At 47.7% G+C, this 14776-nt stretch overlaps 1 protein-coding gene across 3 annotated transcripts; it reads right to left on the bottom strand.

Moving 5' to 3' along the window:
* Positions 1-981: 981 nt before the first annotated feature.
* On the bottom strand, positions 982-13955 carry NACA (nascent polypeptide associated complex subunit alpha). Of its 3 annotated transcripts, none has more exons than XM_072655087.1 (8): positions 13286-13955; positions 12771-12842; positions 4010-4095; positions 2950-3027; positions 2492-2638; positions 2011-2139; positions 1450-1572; positions 982-1106 (listed from the first exon to the last, which is right to left on the bottom strand). In XM_072655087.1, exons 2-8 carry the CDS (start codon positions 12838-12840, stop codon positions 1092-1094), a joined length of 648 nt encoding a protein of 215 aa, XP_072511188.1. In that variant the 5' UTR covers positions 12841-12842; positions 13286-13955; the 3' UTR covers positions 982-1091. The 3 variants fall into 3 exon arrangements, with proteins under 3 accessions (XP_072511188.1, XP_072511189.1, XP_072511187.1); XM_072655088.1 differs by having other exon boundaries at positions 13125-13299; XM_072655086.1 differs by lacking the exons at positions 12771-12842; positions 13286-13955 and adding an exon at positions 5344-10394.
* Positions 13956-14776: the final 821 nt, after the last annotated feature.

A 14776-nucleotide genomic window follows, 5' to 3' on the forward strand; every position in this document is an offset into this window, starting at 1 on the left:
ATGAGAACTTGTTCTTGCTCTTAGCTACTTGTGTTACTTGGGCCACCTGATCACTTAAGAGATTTAATGCAAACTTTTTTCCCCAGTGACAACTTCCCTACTTTTTATTGATTTTGTTTTTGCAAGAGATCTTTTACAATTCATGTAAATAAAAAATTATCTACTTTACCCTTCCTGCCTCTATTGTTCTTGTGGTTAAGAAGTTTTCCTAGCTATAGCTTCTTTGAAAGATAACAGTGTAGCTCTAATTTTTTAATGGCAGAACCTTTAAAATTCAGGCTTCATTTTCACTTTGTGCTTTTAAAAGGTATAGTTTAAGCCCAATTTCTGCAAAACTGCCTTGCAGTTTTCCTTATGATTCCTGTCAAATAGGGAACTCTTCCTCAGTTAATTTACAGAATACTGGATTGTGTTCAATTGTATTTGATTCAATTATTTGTTTTTAATAAGTGATTATAGTCTAATTAATTAGTATGCTCCCAAAGATCACTTTACCTTTACTGTACAATACCTCTAGTGCCTTCCCTTCACCATAACAGCAATAAAGCCCTTGGTCCTCAGAGGATGAGACCACCAAAGAATTGTTTGCAAGAGAGAAAACAGGGCATACTTTACAGTCTTTTAAGACTATGAATTAAATGAAGGTTAAGGGACTAAGAACACTTCCCCCAACCCCAAATGATGATTCAAGGCTTGCTGGTCAGATGTTTAACTAGAGGAGCAAAGAAGTGGGAAAAAAATCTGAATAGGCAGAGGAAAAAACATTGTCTAGTAGGAAGACGTGTTCACTTCAAGAAAAGAAAGCCAAATATTCCAGGTGTCTTACAAAAAGCGGGAGGGCCTACAATATGAACAAAGAAATTGAAGCCTGCATTTCTCCAACTGGGGCTGATTCAGAATACTGGTACTAAAGTAATCTGTGTCAGGCTTCTGAAGTCTCCACATTCTTGTGGGGTACGCGCAGAACAAGCAGCTACTGGGTTCATCCAACAAGAAGCCACAACTTTATTGATAGAAACAGTACAAATTTCAAACCAGGTTGCATTTAATCTTCTCTGAAACACTGAAAAAATGTCTTTGTTTCCAGATTGTTACATCGTTAATTCCTGCAAAAGAAAAATGATAATCAGAAGAAGGGACAGACAACTTTGAAAACTTCAATCAACAGGGACTAGATACTAACAGCAAATAATGGGCCTGAGGATGAATGCTTTCCTGATGAACAGAGATCAAGCAGAGAGGCTAAAAGGTGAAGAGGGGGTTGGGTGCTGCCTAGACAGGCTGCTCTGCTTTCAAGGATACCAAGAGGGTCCAAAACCACACAAAGGTCGCTATGTAGTTCAAAATGTCTCAAAACCTCACTTCTTTAAGGTTAATGGCAGAATTTCTAAGTGAAAGCCTTCACAAAGAATCAGGGTAGAGTGAAAGAGAAAGGACATCAACACTTACCATAATTGCATTTACAATATCATTACTGTTGTTCTTTAGTGCTCGGACAGCCTTTGCTCTGGATACATTTGCTTGGGACATGACCAACTCTATGTCTTTAACTTCCACGCCTGTTTCGTCAACCTGGGGATAAGAGAAAACTCAAGACTATACCCATGGGCAAGAAAGAACCTGGTCCAAGAAGCTTCTGAGCTATCAGACAGATCCGATACCAAACTCTTCACTCAAAGTTAATACTAGCTAACTGGAATAGTAAGCCCTCAATAATGCTAAATGAGAACAGCTCTTCACATAACATGGGCCTAATTAAGGCAAGGCAATCATAGATGTAGAATAGGAAGGGGTCATCTTGTCCACATCTTCCCCTCTCCATTTTACAAACAAACAAACTGAGGCCCAGAGAGGTTAAAAGACCTAACTGCCAGTCCAATGCTCTATGTGCTTCGACACTGGGAATGGACTTCTGAGAATCACCACCACCACTTACAACAAAGCAGCTCATCAAGAAGGCTACTTTACAAGATCATTACAAAGACATGATAACCCCAATCCCGGTTATACCTCTTCCTCTTCACTTTCTTCTTGTACAGTTGGAGTCTGTGTGTTTTCCTGTATGTTTGAAACAGCCTCACCCTGAACTTTGAATTTTTCAGCAGCAGCTAGCTGTGCCTGCTGAGAGAGATCCTCAATCTGCAAAATGAGAAAACACAAAGATACTCATCAGTTCAGGCCATCCATCTAGAGCATTCAGGGGATCCTAGACAAGTCCAAGGGCCAGCTCTAGATTGCTTGCCCAACCCCATAGTTCTTTTTTTAATTTTTTAAAAATTAATTTGTTTTCAGTTTTCAACAAGTCTTAAATTCCACCCCTCCCCCCATGATGGCATGCGATTTTATATGGGTTCTACACATACATTCTTATTGAACACATTTTCACATGAGTCATGTTGCACAGAATTAAAATAAATGCCAACCCCACAGCTCTGTGACATATGAAAGGACAACTTCAAAACCTCTGGCTCAGTCACGGAGCCCAGCTCACCTTTGCTTCCCCAAAGACTATATAGGTATCTGAAGCTGGGCTCTTGTAGACATCTGGCTTTGTGATTACAAAGAGGATATTCTTAGATTTCCGGATTGTGACTCTAGTGACCCCTGTCACTTGTCGAAGTCCCAGTTTGGACATAGCCTGCAAAGTGAAGGAAAAATATGGAAACCAAAATTCTCAGCTCAAGAAGGGAGATGTGGGTGTAACACATATTAGAAACACAACATCTAAGATACAAACCACCTCTCTGGCACAAAAGACCTTGCCAACTGCTGAGAAGGAAAGGTTTGCCAGGATCTCTGGATTCTTTGGTTACCTTTGCTGTACGTGAGGCTAATTTTCTCTAATGTTAGAATGTCAGAGATGGACCCCATCACATCAGATGTGCTAATATCATTCTCCAAAATAATTTCAAGAAAATCCCTATTCCTTTCCTTTTGGCTCCTTCATACCTTTCGTGCTTTCTTTTCACTTCGACTCTGTTTTGCTTTACTGACTGGTTCCTCATCGATCTCTGCGGCTGCTGCCAGCTGGTAAAAGAAAAGTAAGATTTGAGTGAACTCCATCAAAGTCCTGGCAGTCACATTCCTCCAGAGGATGGTCAGTCCCTCGACTTGAGGGTCAGAGTTTTCTCAAAGACTCCTTTCCTCCAGCTCTCTGAGCTTAATTCTATAACAACCCTATTCTTCCAAGAGGAAACTTTTTATCCCTAGTAAGTTTTTATTGATATTTTCAGTTTCTTACATCACAACTTACATTTCATTACACCCTATGTTTTCCTCCCCTCCCCCTTTCACAAAGAGCTATCCATATGAAAAGGAGCCTTTTTTGGAGAGAAAAAAAGTCAGCACAACTGACTGATATATTGAAAAAGCCTGAAAAGATGTGCACGCTGTAACACCCATGGACTCCCCACCCCTATGAAGAAGTGAGTTGGGGGGATATCCTCTCAAATTTCTTCAATTAAGTCTTGCTTGATCTTTATAATCTTATTACATTTACTTTTGATTTTTTGGCGTGTAGTCATTCTTTCCATTTATTTTGTAGTGGATATTGCATACGTTGGTTTCTTGGCTTTGCTTACTTCATTCTGCTTCAGTTCATATAGATCTTTCCATGCTCTTATGTATTCATCACAAACATCATTTAACATTCCATTCCACTCATGTACCACAATTTATTTAGCCATTCCCCATCAATGGGCATCTACTATGTTTCTAATTCTTAGGTATCATATACAAAAAAGTGCTGTTATAAATATTTTGGCCTTTATGGGAACTTTTTTCTTCTATGGTGTATAAGCCCAGTATTGGAGTTTCTTGTTGAAAGGACATGGACATTTTAGTGACTTGATTTCCATCATTGCAAACTGTTTTCCAAAATGGTAGTACCATTTCACAGCTTCACCAACAACTTAGTGTGTTGCCCATCTTTCCACACCCCTCCAATATTCTTTGACCACTTGTCATTTGATCACTATCAGGAGGGATCTTTCAAGGGAAATGTGCCTACCTGGGCCTGTTGCGTGGTTGCCTGTGTAGAATCCTGTTCCTCAAGCTCTGGTACTGATTCATCACTGTCAGATTCTGTTCCAGATCCTGTGAAGACAAAAAAAAATCATTATTTTCTAATAATTACTTTGAAGAAGGTACCTGAAAAGGTGGTGGGAGGTAGCAGAAATCACTTACCATACCCAATAGACTAGCACATCATGCTGTTTCTTATGTTAGAAGCTGACTCCAAATGAGCAGATTTCTAGGAAGCCAGTTAGGCAGACCCCGACATAACTACTGTGGGTGTGCACACACAGCTTCATACATAAAAGGCTCTCAACCCCAAAGATGAAGGCAATCTGATAGATGCAATCAGTGATTGCTTTCCACCCCTTTATGTTTCTCACTTCTTGGCAAAGCCCACTTTATGTGTTCAACTCCAACCTCACCACACCCCCCAACTATCCTGAAACAAGTTTTGCAAGCAAGGTACAACCAGTGACCAAGTGAAACATGTGAAGCAAATTTAGTCTAGCTATACAGTAAGGAGGGGGGAAGGGGGAACAAGCCAGGCAGGGCATTTCTCCCTCTCTTCAAACAGGCAAGGAGTCATAAATAGCTGGTACAGGAGTTTGACAACTTTAAAACAGCTTTTCCCTAGAAGTTTGTATTAAATTAGTTAAAATTTCTCAGCAATGCCAAATTACAGTCTGATTAGCAACACCTTCACTGATACTGAAATCAATATATTCTTTCTCTTATGACTCCTGTGAAACCCCCAGTATTTTAAAGATAAAAATTTTCCCAACTGAAAAGCAAATCTACTGTACCATCTCACAGAGTAAAAAACTACTGAAGAGCAAATCTGCTGTACCATCTCATAGAGGGAAAGATAATTCAAAAAGTCCTAAAATCTAATATAGATTTATAAGAGTCCCTGGGCCTCAGTCACTGACAAATCTTAATGTGACAGAAAAGAAATCGAGGTAGCTAGAGACCCCAAACTATCATACAATCCCAGGCCCAGGGACGTGGTTAGTGATATGGGTAGAGATTAAGCAAATGACAGTGTGGTGGGTCTTGGTTTTCAAAGTCAGACTAGGGAGGCAAGGAAAGGAGTCTAGTTTAGTGACCATACCATATGAAGTTGCATGGGGCAAGTCCGAGGTGATGAAAACCAAGAACCCACACCATTTCCCCAAAGTCTTTGCATTTTAAAATACCATTCTATGATCTATGTTCAAACACAAGCAAGGATAGGGGAGAGTGGCGCATCCTAAGGTTAGTATTGGTGGGTGGCCCTGAGAAGGGTGCGGGCGACACACCATGCACACGGCAAACCAAGGCGAATACCCTTGTTGTTCTTCAAAACGGGCTGCTTGGCAGGAGGGATTGGGGCAGGGACCCCAGTAGGTTTGGGGGTGGGCATGTCCACCAAGACCGGCTGGAAAGGCACTCCCCCTGAGGGTGGTTCCGGGGGGATCAGAGGCGGCAGCTCGTCCTCATCAGCTGGGGCTTGGGGCTTACAGGGTGCTTCGGGCACCAGCCCAGGTGAGGACGGCAGAAGAGGCTGCTGTTTAGGGAGCAAAGGAGGAGGGACTGGGGAGGGAACAAGAAGCAAAGAAACTGGTGGGATGGGAGCTGGAGAGAGAGAAGCTGACTCAGCCTTAGTAAGGTTGGATTCAGAGGCAGCAGCTACTAAGGGAGAGGATGGGACAGGAGTAGGTGCTGTGAGATTCTTTGAAGGGGAAGTAGGATCTTCCTCCTTTTCAGCAACAGGAGGACCTTTAGAAGCCTGGGGAGAAGCACCTTTTTGCCCCAGAGGGGCTCCTGTAGTACCAATTTTAGTTGAGGGAGCAGGGGGAGCTACTGGGGAAACAGAAGTCCTAAGGGGTGAAGTTGCGTGACCTTTCTTGACTGATGGGCTTTTTGGAGTTGGGACAATAGGTGTACTCTTGGGAGCTGTAGGGGCAGCAGAACCCTTCTTTGTTGGTGGACCTTTAGGAGAGACATTGGCTCCCAAAGGTGAGATCACTTCAGAAGTGTGATTAGTGGCCCCTTTGGGGGTTACAGTCAATACTGTGGAAGGAGAAGTTGATTTGGGAGATGAAGGAACAGGGCCATCTTTGGGAGGTGGAATCATATCTGACAACGTAGGAGCCTCTTTGTGAGTTGAGTCAGGTAGAGCAGAACCCTTTTTGGGTAGGGACCTTTTAGAAGTTTGAGGAGAGTCGTTTATCCCCTTAGGGGATAGAGAAGTAGCAGCTGGAGGACTGGGGGCACCTTTAGCTACTGCAGGGGAAGTAGCTGAGCCCTTCTTGGCTGGGGACCCTTTAGGAGTCTGAGCAGAGATGGTGGTCTCCAAAGGTGAGGAATCAGAAGTGACTTTGGGGGACAGAGAAGCAGACTCTGGTGGAGCAGGGGCACCTTTAGCTGCTGCAGGGGAAGTAGCTGAGCCTTTCTTGGCTAGGGACCCTTTAGGAGTCTGAGCAGAGATGGTGGTCTCCAAAGGTGAGGAATCAGAAGTGATTTTGGGGGACAGAGAAGCAGCATCTGGTGGAGCAGGGGCACCTTTAGCTGCTGCAGGGGAAGTAGCTGAGCCCTTCTTGGCTGGGGACCCTTTAGGAGTCTGAGCAGAGATGGTGGTCTCCAAAGGTGAGGAATCAGAAGTGACTTTGGGGGATAGAGAAGCAGCATCTGGTGGAGCAGGGGTACCTTTAGCTGCTGCAGGGGAAGTAGCTGAGCCCTTCTTGGCTGGGGACCCTTTAGGAGTCTGAGCAGAGATGGTGGTCTCCAAAGGTGAGGAATCAGAAGTGACTTTGGGGGATAGAGAAGCAGCATCTGGTGGAGCAGGGGCACCTTTAGCTGCTGCAGGGGAAGTAGCTGAGCCCTTCTTGGCTGGGGACCCTTTAGGAGTCTGAGCAGAGATGATGGTCTCCAAAGGTGAGGAATCAGAAGTGACTTTGGGGGACAGAGAAGCAGACTCTGGTGGAGCAGGGGCACCTTTAGCTGCTGCAGGGGAAGTAGCTGAGCCCTTCTTGGCTGGGGACCCTTTAGGAGTCTGAGCAGAGATGGTGGTCTCCAAAGGTGAGGAATCAGAAGTGACTTTGGGGGACAGAGAAGCAGCATCTGGTGGAGCAGGGGCACCTTTAGCTGCTGCAGGGGAAGTAGCTGAGCCCTTCTTGGCTGGGGACCCTTTAGGAGTCTGAGCAGAGATGGTGGTCTCCAAAGGTGAGGAATCAGAAGTGACTTTGGGGGACAGAGAAGCAGCATCTGGTGGAGCAGGGGCACCTTTAGCTGCTGCAGGGGAAGTAGCTGAGCCCTTCTTGGCTGGGGACCCTTTAGGAGTCTGAGCAGAGGTGGTGGTCTCCAAAGGTGAGGAATCAGAAGTGACTTTGGGGGACAGAGAAGCAGCATCTGGTGGAGCAGGGGCACCTTTAGCTGCTGCAGGGGAAGTAGCTGAGCCCTTCTGAGCTGGGGACCCTTTAGGAATTTGAGGAGAGACAGTGGCCTCCAAAGGAGAGGTAATTACAGCTGTAGTGGGGACCCCTTTAGAGGATGGAGAAGACACAGCTGGTGTAAGAGGAGCCTCTTTCAGGGTTGTAGACACAGCTGGTGTACTATGGGCCTCTTTGGGGGCTGAAGGCACAGCTGGTGGAGTAGCAGGGGCCCCTTTGGGGGATGGTGGCACTGAAGTGGTGGGGGTCCCATTGGGGGAAAGTACAGCTGCAGCTTTTGGAGCAGTAGGGGCTCCTTTGGGGGTTGGAGGAAGCACAGCTGGAGGACTGGGGGCCTTTTGGGGGAATGGTGGTGTTGCAGCTGGAGCAGTGGGGGCCTCTTTAGGGGCTGAAGGAGGCAGAGATGGTGAAATAGTGGAGGCCCTTTCGGGAGATTGTGGAGGAGTCACAGTTGGTGGAGTAGGGCCCCCTTTGTGAGGTGGAGTCACAAGTGGGGAGGTAGGTGACCCTTTAAGAGATGGAGAGGCTGAGGCCAGATCAGAGACAAGAAGGGATCTGTTAGGAGTGACAGTGGTCTCTAAAGGAGAGGTGGCTGGGGAATCAGAAGTCTCCTGTGCACTTTGGGGAGTAACAGAAGCTAGAGTTAAGGAAGCAGGGATTGTAGTAGAGTCTGTCTTATTTGGGAGCACCTCTGGAGACTGAGGAGTGACAGAAGCCCCGACAGGAGAAATAGCTACAGCTGAGGGAATATGGGGACTTTCAGGAGATACAGGACCCTTTTTAGCCACTTGGCCTTCTGGAGCTGCAGAAGACAGAGGGAACTCCAGAGGGGAGAGAGCTGCAGTTGGAGTAATGATGGTTTCTTTGGGAGCTACAGGGCAAAGAGTGAGTGGAGTAGCAGGATTTTTCTTTATTGGGAAGTCCATTTGAGCTGAAGAGAAAAGAGGTCCCTGAGGAGAGGGCACTAGAGTTGGGGAGGTGGGGGCTAGGCTAACAGAGCCAGGGGGGCTATCAGAGACTACAAGAGGAGAGGCTAAAGGAGGAGAAGAAACATCTGTTTTGGCTACAGGGACTTTTGGAGTGCCAGAGACCCCTTGAGTAGAACTGTCTGCACTTGTGGTTGGAACAGTTAGTACTGTCAGAGAGGGGACTAGAGCAGGAAGAGGGGATCCCATAAGATCTTTTTTTGTTGAGGTGGTTTCCTGAGATGGAGAACCTGGTGAGGATGTCAAAGAACAAGTTGAGGGACTCTGGGGAGCCACATGGGCCAAAGGTAATGTAACAGGTACTTTCTTGGTTGGAGACTCTGTTTGGACTGGAGTAGAGAGCCCAAGAGGAGACACAGGGATAACCTGGGAATCTTTGAGATCTTTCAGAGTTGGAGAGACAGGGGTCTTAACAGGAGGGGCTGCAACCTGGACAACGGAAGCATCTTTGGGAACCACAGTGGCCAGAGGTAAGGCTGTAGGGATAATGGTATGATCCTTTGTGGGCTTGGATACTCCTGAATCTGAAGGAATAAAAAGGCTATCCAATGGACAGTTGCCTCCCTCAAGGGAAATGGGTTCAGTAGCAGTTACAGCAGGGGGAGCCAGCATGGCAACTTCTGAGGTTGTTACAACTGGAATAGGGGTTCCTTTTTGGGATGGAGTCCCAAGGGAAGGAGCTTTGGGTCCTAAAGACAGAGCAGGTGGAGACAAGGGGTAAGCAGGGAGAACTGGTGGAGAAGCGGCAACAAATGGTGGTCCGGAAGACAATTTAGGGGCTATGCTTATGGAAGAGGGATCTTTCTGAACAGGTGGCATGAGTAAGGAAAAGGGGCTCCCTACAGGCGAACTGGATATGACAGGAGAAACCAGAGGGTCTTTTGGAAATAAAGTGACAGGGGATCCTAGGGTTGTAGAGGAGGTAGTAGGTCCCTGGGAAGAGATACCTAGAGGAATGGTGATTGGAGCAGGGCTTTTAGGGTTTAAGAAATTATCAGAGTCTACTATCTGGGCTGCAGCTTCAGAGTTGGGAGAAACAATCTGTTCTGCATGGGAGACAGGAGGGCCTAGAAGAGGAGTGAAGGCAGCAGAAGGGGCTTTTGGAGCCATGGTTGTCGGAGAAGGGGTTGCCATAGGAGCAGCCTGGACTGAAATAGGTAAGGCAGGGGCTGTCTGGAGAACGGTATTTGACTCAGAGGCGAGGGGAGTTTCAAGATGTGGTGGGAGAGCAGTGACTACATCTGGAGGAGTATAAGTGCCTTTTAGGTCAGCAGATTCCTGAGGGGTAACTGTGGCAGAGGTGGAAGCCACTTTAGGAATTGGAATTCTAGGATTAGTAGGAGTCAGCAGAGATGTGATTGTCCCAGGTGTAGCTGGGCTCACTGGATTGGGTGAAGCACCCAGGCTCTTTTGAGCAGAGGAAGGGGCCAGGGCCACCAGAGACAAAGGAGCTGAAGAGGAAGGGGCACCTTTCAGGGCTGGGGAAATCATAGGGGAAGCCAGAGCTAGGGCGGCTGGGGAGATGGGAGGTCCTATAAGATCTGGGAGAAAGGCTGGTGTGGTTATGGTGGAAGATGGTGGCAAACTATAAGTAGCAGGAGCTTGGGAAGGACCAGCCCCTATTGGCAGGGATGCCAAAGGGGATGCCTGGGAAAAGGGTGCTACAGGAGGAAGAGAGAATGGGGAGGGTGGGTCAGGTGTAGTCAAAGGACAAAGGGGCTGGGGAATGGGAGAGAAAGAAGAAAGGGTAAGAGGGGGAAGGGGAGGAACAGGTCCAGGCTGTGCCAAAGCAGCGCTAAAAGACACAGGGGGCATAGCTGGAAGGAAGACAGAATAAGAGGGAGAGGAAAGGAAAAAACAAAGGTGAGTTATCCAATCCCATTCAGTGAAACATGCCCTCACAGAAAATACTTTCTGTTTTACCCCAAGTATTGAAGTCATTTCATACAAAAACTCATTTAGATAGGAGCAACATACATCACCAACTAACTTTCTCTAAATATAAGAGCACCATAGGGATTTTCCATAAGGATTTTGCCAAGTCCCTACAACGGAAACATAAAGTCAGGGGTGGGGGGAGCACTTAAAAAGTGGTTTTACAAAGTTAGCGTGGCATGCTGGGACTCTAAAGTCCAGAAGGCCTCTCTCTATTCCCCAGTTCTAAGGGCCCCTGACAAAAAAGCCCCCTTTCTTACCAGTCCATTCTTTCATACTGCCTATCCAAGGATCATAAACTAATAAAATCATGTTCATGTACCTGCTACTTGGTGTTCATAAGACGAATGAGCAAGAAAAAGTTCAGTACAAATCCAAGGACACCACCAGATCAGGAATCATCCCTCTGACCCACCCCAGGCCACAGATCCCCTCAAGTCAGCAAAATAGGAAGTCTAAAATCCTCTCTACTCCCAATTCAATACAGAATAGTGTGGAATTACTGAAAGAATATGGGAGCCTTGGGTTCTAGTTGACTGCTATCATATGGTCATGGAAAAATAATCAGTTTTTTTGGGCCAATATTTTCCTTTACAGAACACAAAAAAGTTGACCTAGATAATCCTTTATGTCTCCTTTTCATCTCTGGGATTCTATACTTACAGACAAATGTGCTGGGAAGGGGAAGAAAAAAGATATATTCCCTCGTTTGGCAATGTTAGCTCTTTACAGGTATGAAGATTAATCAAGACATTCCAGGGGTTTAATCTTAGTCATAAGGGTGTAGGCTGTCATATAATTTTGGCTCAACCTGTCCAACCAGACAGACTTCAGTTTGAAACTAGGGTAGGACACAGAAAAGGGGTGGGGGTAAGGGTGCAAAAGATTTAGAAAGGGAAACTGCATCCCCTAATTATTTGATGCTCCCCAGCCTTGAAATGAGGAAAAGAAGGTTAACATCAGGGACAAAGTCAGGCTCAGTCAAAGGATTCCTCTGAATACTGAACTAACACCAGTATTCAGGGAAGTATAAAACTAGACTAACAGAATACCTTACCAAGAAATCAGTTTACTCCACATAAACATTCAACTCAACCCAAAAGTTTCTACACAAAAATAGGGCGCTCCAACTAGTCCTCTCTGGAAAGCCTGTAGTTCAAAGCTTTTAGGCTTATAATTGAGATGCATCCATGTCCAACAGGAATGCAAGACAGAAACCCAAAACAAGAAAGTGCCCAACTCCTGCTTTAGCTTGAAATCTGGCCAGTAATACAGTCTCTGGACACCGGGATTGGTCTTCACTTCAGTGACTGCACCTGCATTGTTTAGTCATACAAGTCACAGCACCCCTCAACACTGAAAACCTTTTGTTCCAACTCGAGTCTCTTCACATTAGAATTAAGGTGCCTCCGTAACAAGAACTGGGACAGAAAATCCTGGGCAAGAAAACTAGAAGTCAGTTTTCACTCTTAATGAATGGGAGTTAGAGTAACCCAAAATTTGAGGAACCTATGAACTTGACAGCTCAGATTTCACAAATGCCTTCGATTAAATTCCATCATATGCTTCTATGGTGATATTTAAAGGACAGTAGATTGATTCTTCTGAGAAATACTGAAATCATGTTTTCTCATAGGCCTCCCCTGAACCCTTCCAACCAAGGACCCCGCATTTCTTCCCAGGAATGGTGGCAGCTGCACTTAATCCCTTCAGCTGTTGAAAGTCAGACTGGAGGAGAGGGAGAATTTTACCATATCCCAAAGAGCTCACTGCGTAAGACACTACAGGTTAGAGGGTCATATGACCCTTTCTTAACCAAAAATCCAGAAGCTCACTTTATATCGGACTGTGAAGTAGGGCCTGTAAGAAGCTGCAGGCACGAGAAACGGGGTGCACTTCACTCAGCCTAGTCACAACAAAATCATTCCGATTTCTTTGGCCTGCACCTCCCACACAGATACACACACCTGTCTATAAACCGGAAAGTAAAGAAAAAAGCCTCTTTATGGAGCCCGGTGGATATCGCGTGCCCAAGTTTCATTCGCAGCCCTAATCCCGGGGCACATCTTCAGCCCGAGGGAGGTCTCGCCATCTGTGGGCATCTAATCCAGACATGTGACGGAAGGCACCACGCCAAGTGACACCTAAAACCCTGATGCCACTTCCTGGCTGGAGCGTCACCCAAGCTTGGGAGCCACTTCCAGCAGGGGGAGAATCTTGGGAGCCTCGTGGGGGGAGGGGTCACGACAGCTCCTTCGGAAATAGGGGTGATCCCACCGGGGTCCTGAGGCCTGGAATGCTCGGGAATCTACCCTAACTCCACCCACTAGGTCTGTCGGAGTCGGGCCACCCCCTTCCCGGTCATTCACCCCACGGTACCGAGATCCCACGGGGGGCCTACCTGTCTCGGCCTGGGGCTGGGGCAACTCTTGCTCTGTGGCTGGGACGGTTTCTGTCGCTTCGCCGGGCATTTCTGGGGGGAGAGAGACCTCGAGTTACCGGGGAACCCCTCCTTCGGCTGCCCCCGCTAGCTCCCCACTGGGTCCGGCGCCGACTTCGCGCGAGCGGCCCCCGCGGACCAGGGGAAGCCGCCGGTTTCCAGCAGCGGCTGCCCGCCGACCCCCAGGTCCGCGGCGGCGGCGCCGTGACCCTAACCCCCTGCTTCCACGGCCGAGCTCCACACGCCGCGGGGGTGGGGGGCGGCTCTCGCTCCCAGGCCTCCCCCCCACCCCGGGCCGGCCCAAGGCCTGCAGACCCCATTTTGTCCGGGAGGCCCCGGGCCGCTCGCCCCGTCCCGCAGTCCCGAGGGACTCCTCCGGGCTCCCAGTTCTCCTTAGCTCCGTCCCCGGCGGCGGGGGAGGGGGCCTGACCCTCGGGGGAGGCGGATGGCGGCGGATAGACACAAGCGGCACTTACTGTAACAGGAACGCGGACCCAAGATGGCTGCAGAAAGAGATCTGGAGTGAGCGTGACCGGCCCCTGCTGCGGCGGAAGCCAAGCGCGAGAAGGGGCGGGGCCAGCGCGTGCGCTTCCGGTTCAGCTGCTTCTAGCCGCGGGCCACCTGATCAGGGAGCGCCCTCTAGCTGCGGCTGTCGTCGTCATCCTATGTCTCGGTTCATGCATATTAAACGCCTGCCGTGTGCCAGGCGCTGCGCTGAGTGCAGGAGACAGAGAAGGAGAGTCACAGACAGTCCCTGCTCTCAGGGGTCTCGCAGTCCAATCCACGCAAGCCACCCCGTACAAACAGGTCACTCTTTATAATAAGTCGGAGACCACAGAGGGAAAGCCCTGGAATGAAGAGGGACTGGGGAAGGGTTCCTGTGGAAGTGGGAGTTTAGCTGGCCCTTGCAGGAAGCCAGGGAGACCAGCAGTCCGGGGAGGGGAGGAAGAGAAGAGTAGGCGTGGGGGACAGCCAGAGAAAGCCCCGGGAGTTGCCTGATGTAGGAGCTGCCATGGAGTACAAGGGGTGGGGTTTGGGGGTGTGTGTGTGTAAAATATAATAAGAAAGGAATGAGGGGGCTAGGTCAGGAATGCTAGACAGAGCATTTTAGGTTTGCTGCTGGAGGCGATAGAGAGCCACTGGAATATACTGAGCGGCAGGTGTGTGTGTGTGTGTGTGACGTGATGGGTCCTGTACTTCAGGAAAATCCCTGTAGTGTCTGAATGCCTGGAGCATGGGCTGGAGAAGGGAGAGACTTGAGACAGGCAGATCCGTCAGCAGGCTGCTGCCACAGTGAGGGGTTCGCTGCAGAGGGCCTCCTCCAAAGCCAGAAGTGGCAAGGGTGAAACTGACAACGCTTGGTAACAGACTAGATGTGGGGGTCAGAGACAGTGAGGAGTGGAGGATGATTCCTGGGCTCCTAGCCTAGGGGACCTTTGCCAGTAACAGGGAAATTTGGAAGGGAGAAAAGTTGAGGGGAAAGGTAAGTTCAGGTTTGGACATACTGAGTCTAAGAAGTTTACTGGGCATTCAATTCAAGATATCTCATGGGCAACTGGAGATGTGAGACTGAACAGGGTAGGGCTATAGAAATAGATTTGAAAACCATCAGCACAGAGATGATAATTAAATCCAAAGAAGCTGATAATGATGGATGCTTGGGTGCATGTGCTTAGACCCCAATTCTAAAGTCACATTTCTCTTTAAATATCACATTTCTCCCTAGCCTCAAAACACTATCCCAGGCAGTTTCTCCTCAACCCAAGGACATAGCCTACTCTAGCAAAACTTTTATCTCTTTTTCTGATACAGTAGTCAGTTGCACCTATAGAACTTATTATTCTGAACCAGCTGTGTATTGGCTGAACTAGCTGGGTACTGGATCATAATGACATTTACTACTCACTGATAATCATATGTATCCTAGACTTAGACATACGTTTATTTCCTTACATTTATCTTGCCTA

The sequence above is a fragment of the Notamacropus eugenii genome, chromosome 3 (assembly GCF_028372415.1).
Source record: "Notamacropus eugenii isolate mMacEug1 chromosome 3, mMacEug1.pri_v2, whole genome shotgun sequence".
NCBI classification, from domain to species: Eukaryota; Metazoa; Chordata; class Mammalia; order Diprotodontia; family Macropodidae; genus Notamacropus; species Notamacropus eugenii.

Bases quoted from the DNA above. Each gene is read 5' to 3' on its own strand.
- NACA (XM_072655086.1), bottom strand. From the start codon at position 10,375: ATGACTTCAATACTTGGGGTAAAACAGAAAGTATTTTCTGTGAGGGCA. The intron at 3,028-4,009 runs GTAGGCACATTT...TTCTTTTACCAG, and splicing joins CAACCACGCAACAGGCCCAG to CTGGCAGCAGCCGCAGAGAT. The intron at 2,140-2,491 runs GTGAGCTGGGCT...CTCATTTTGCAG, and splicing joins TAGTCTTTGGGGAAGCAAAG to ATTGAGGATCTCTCTCAGCA.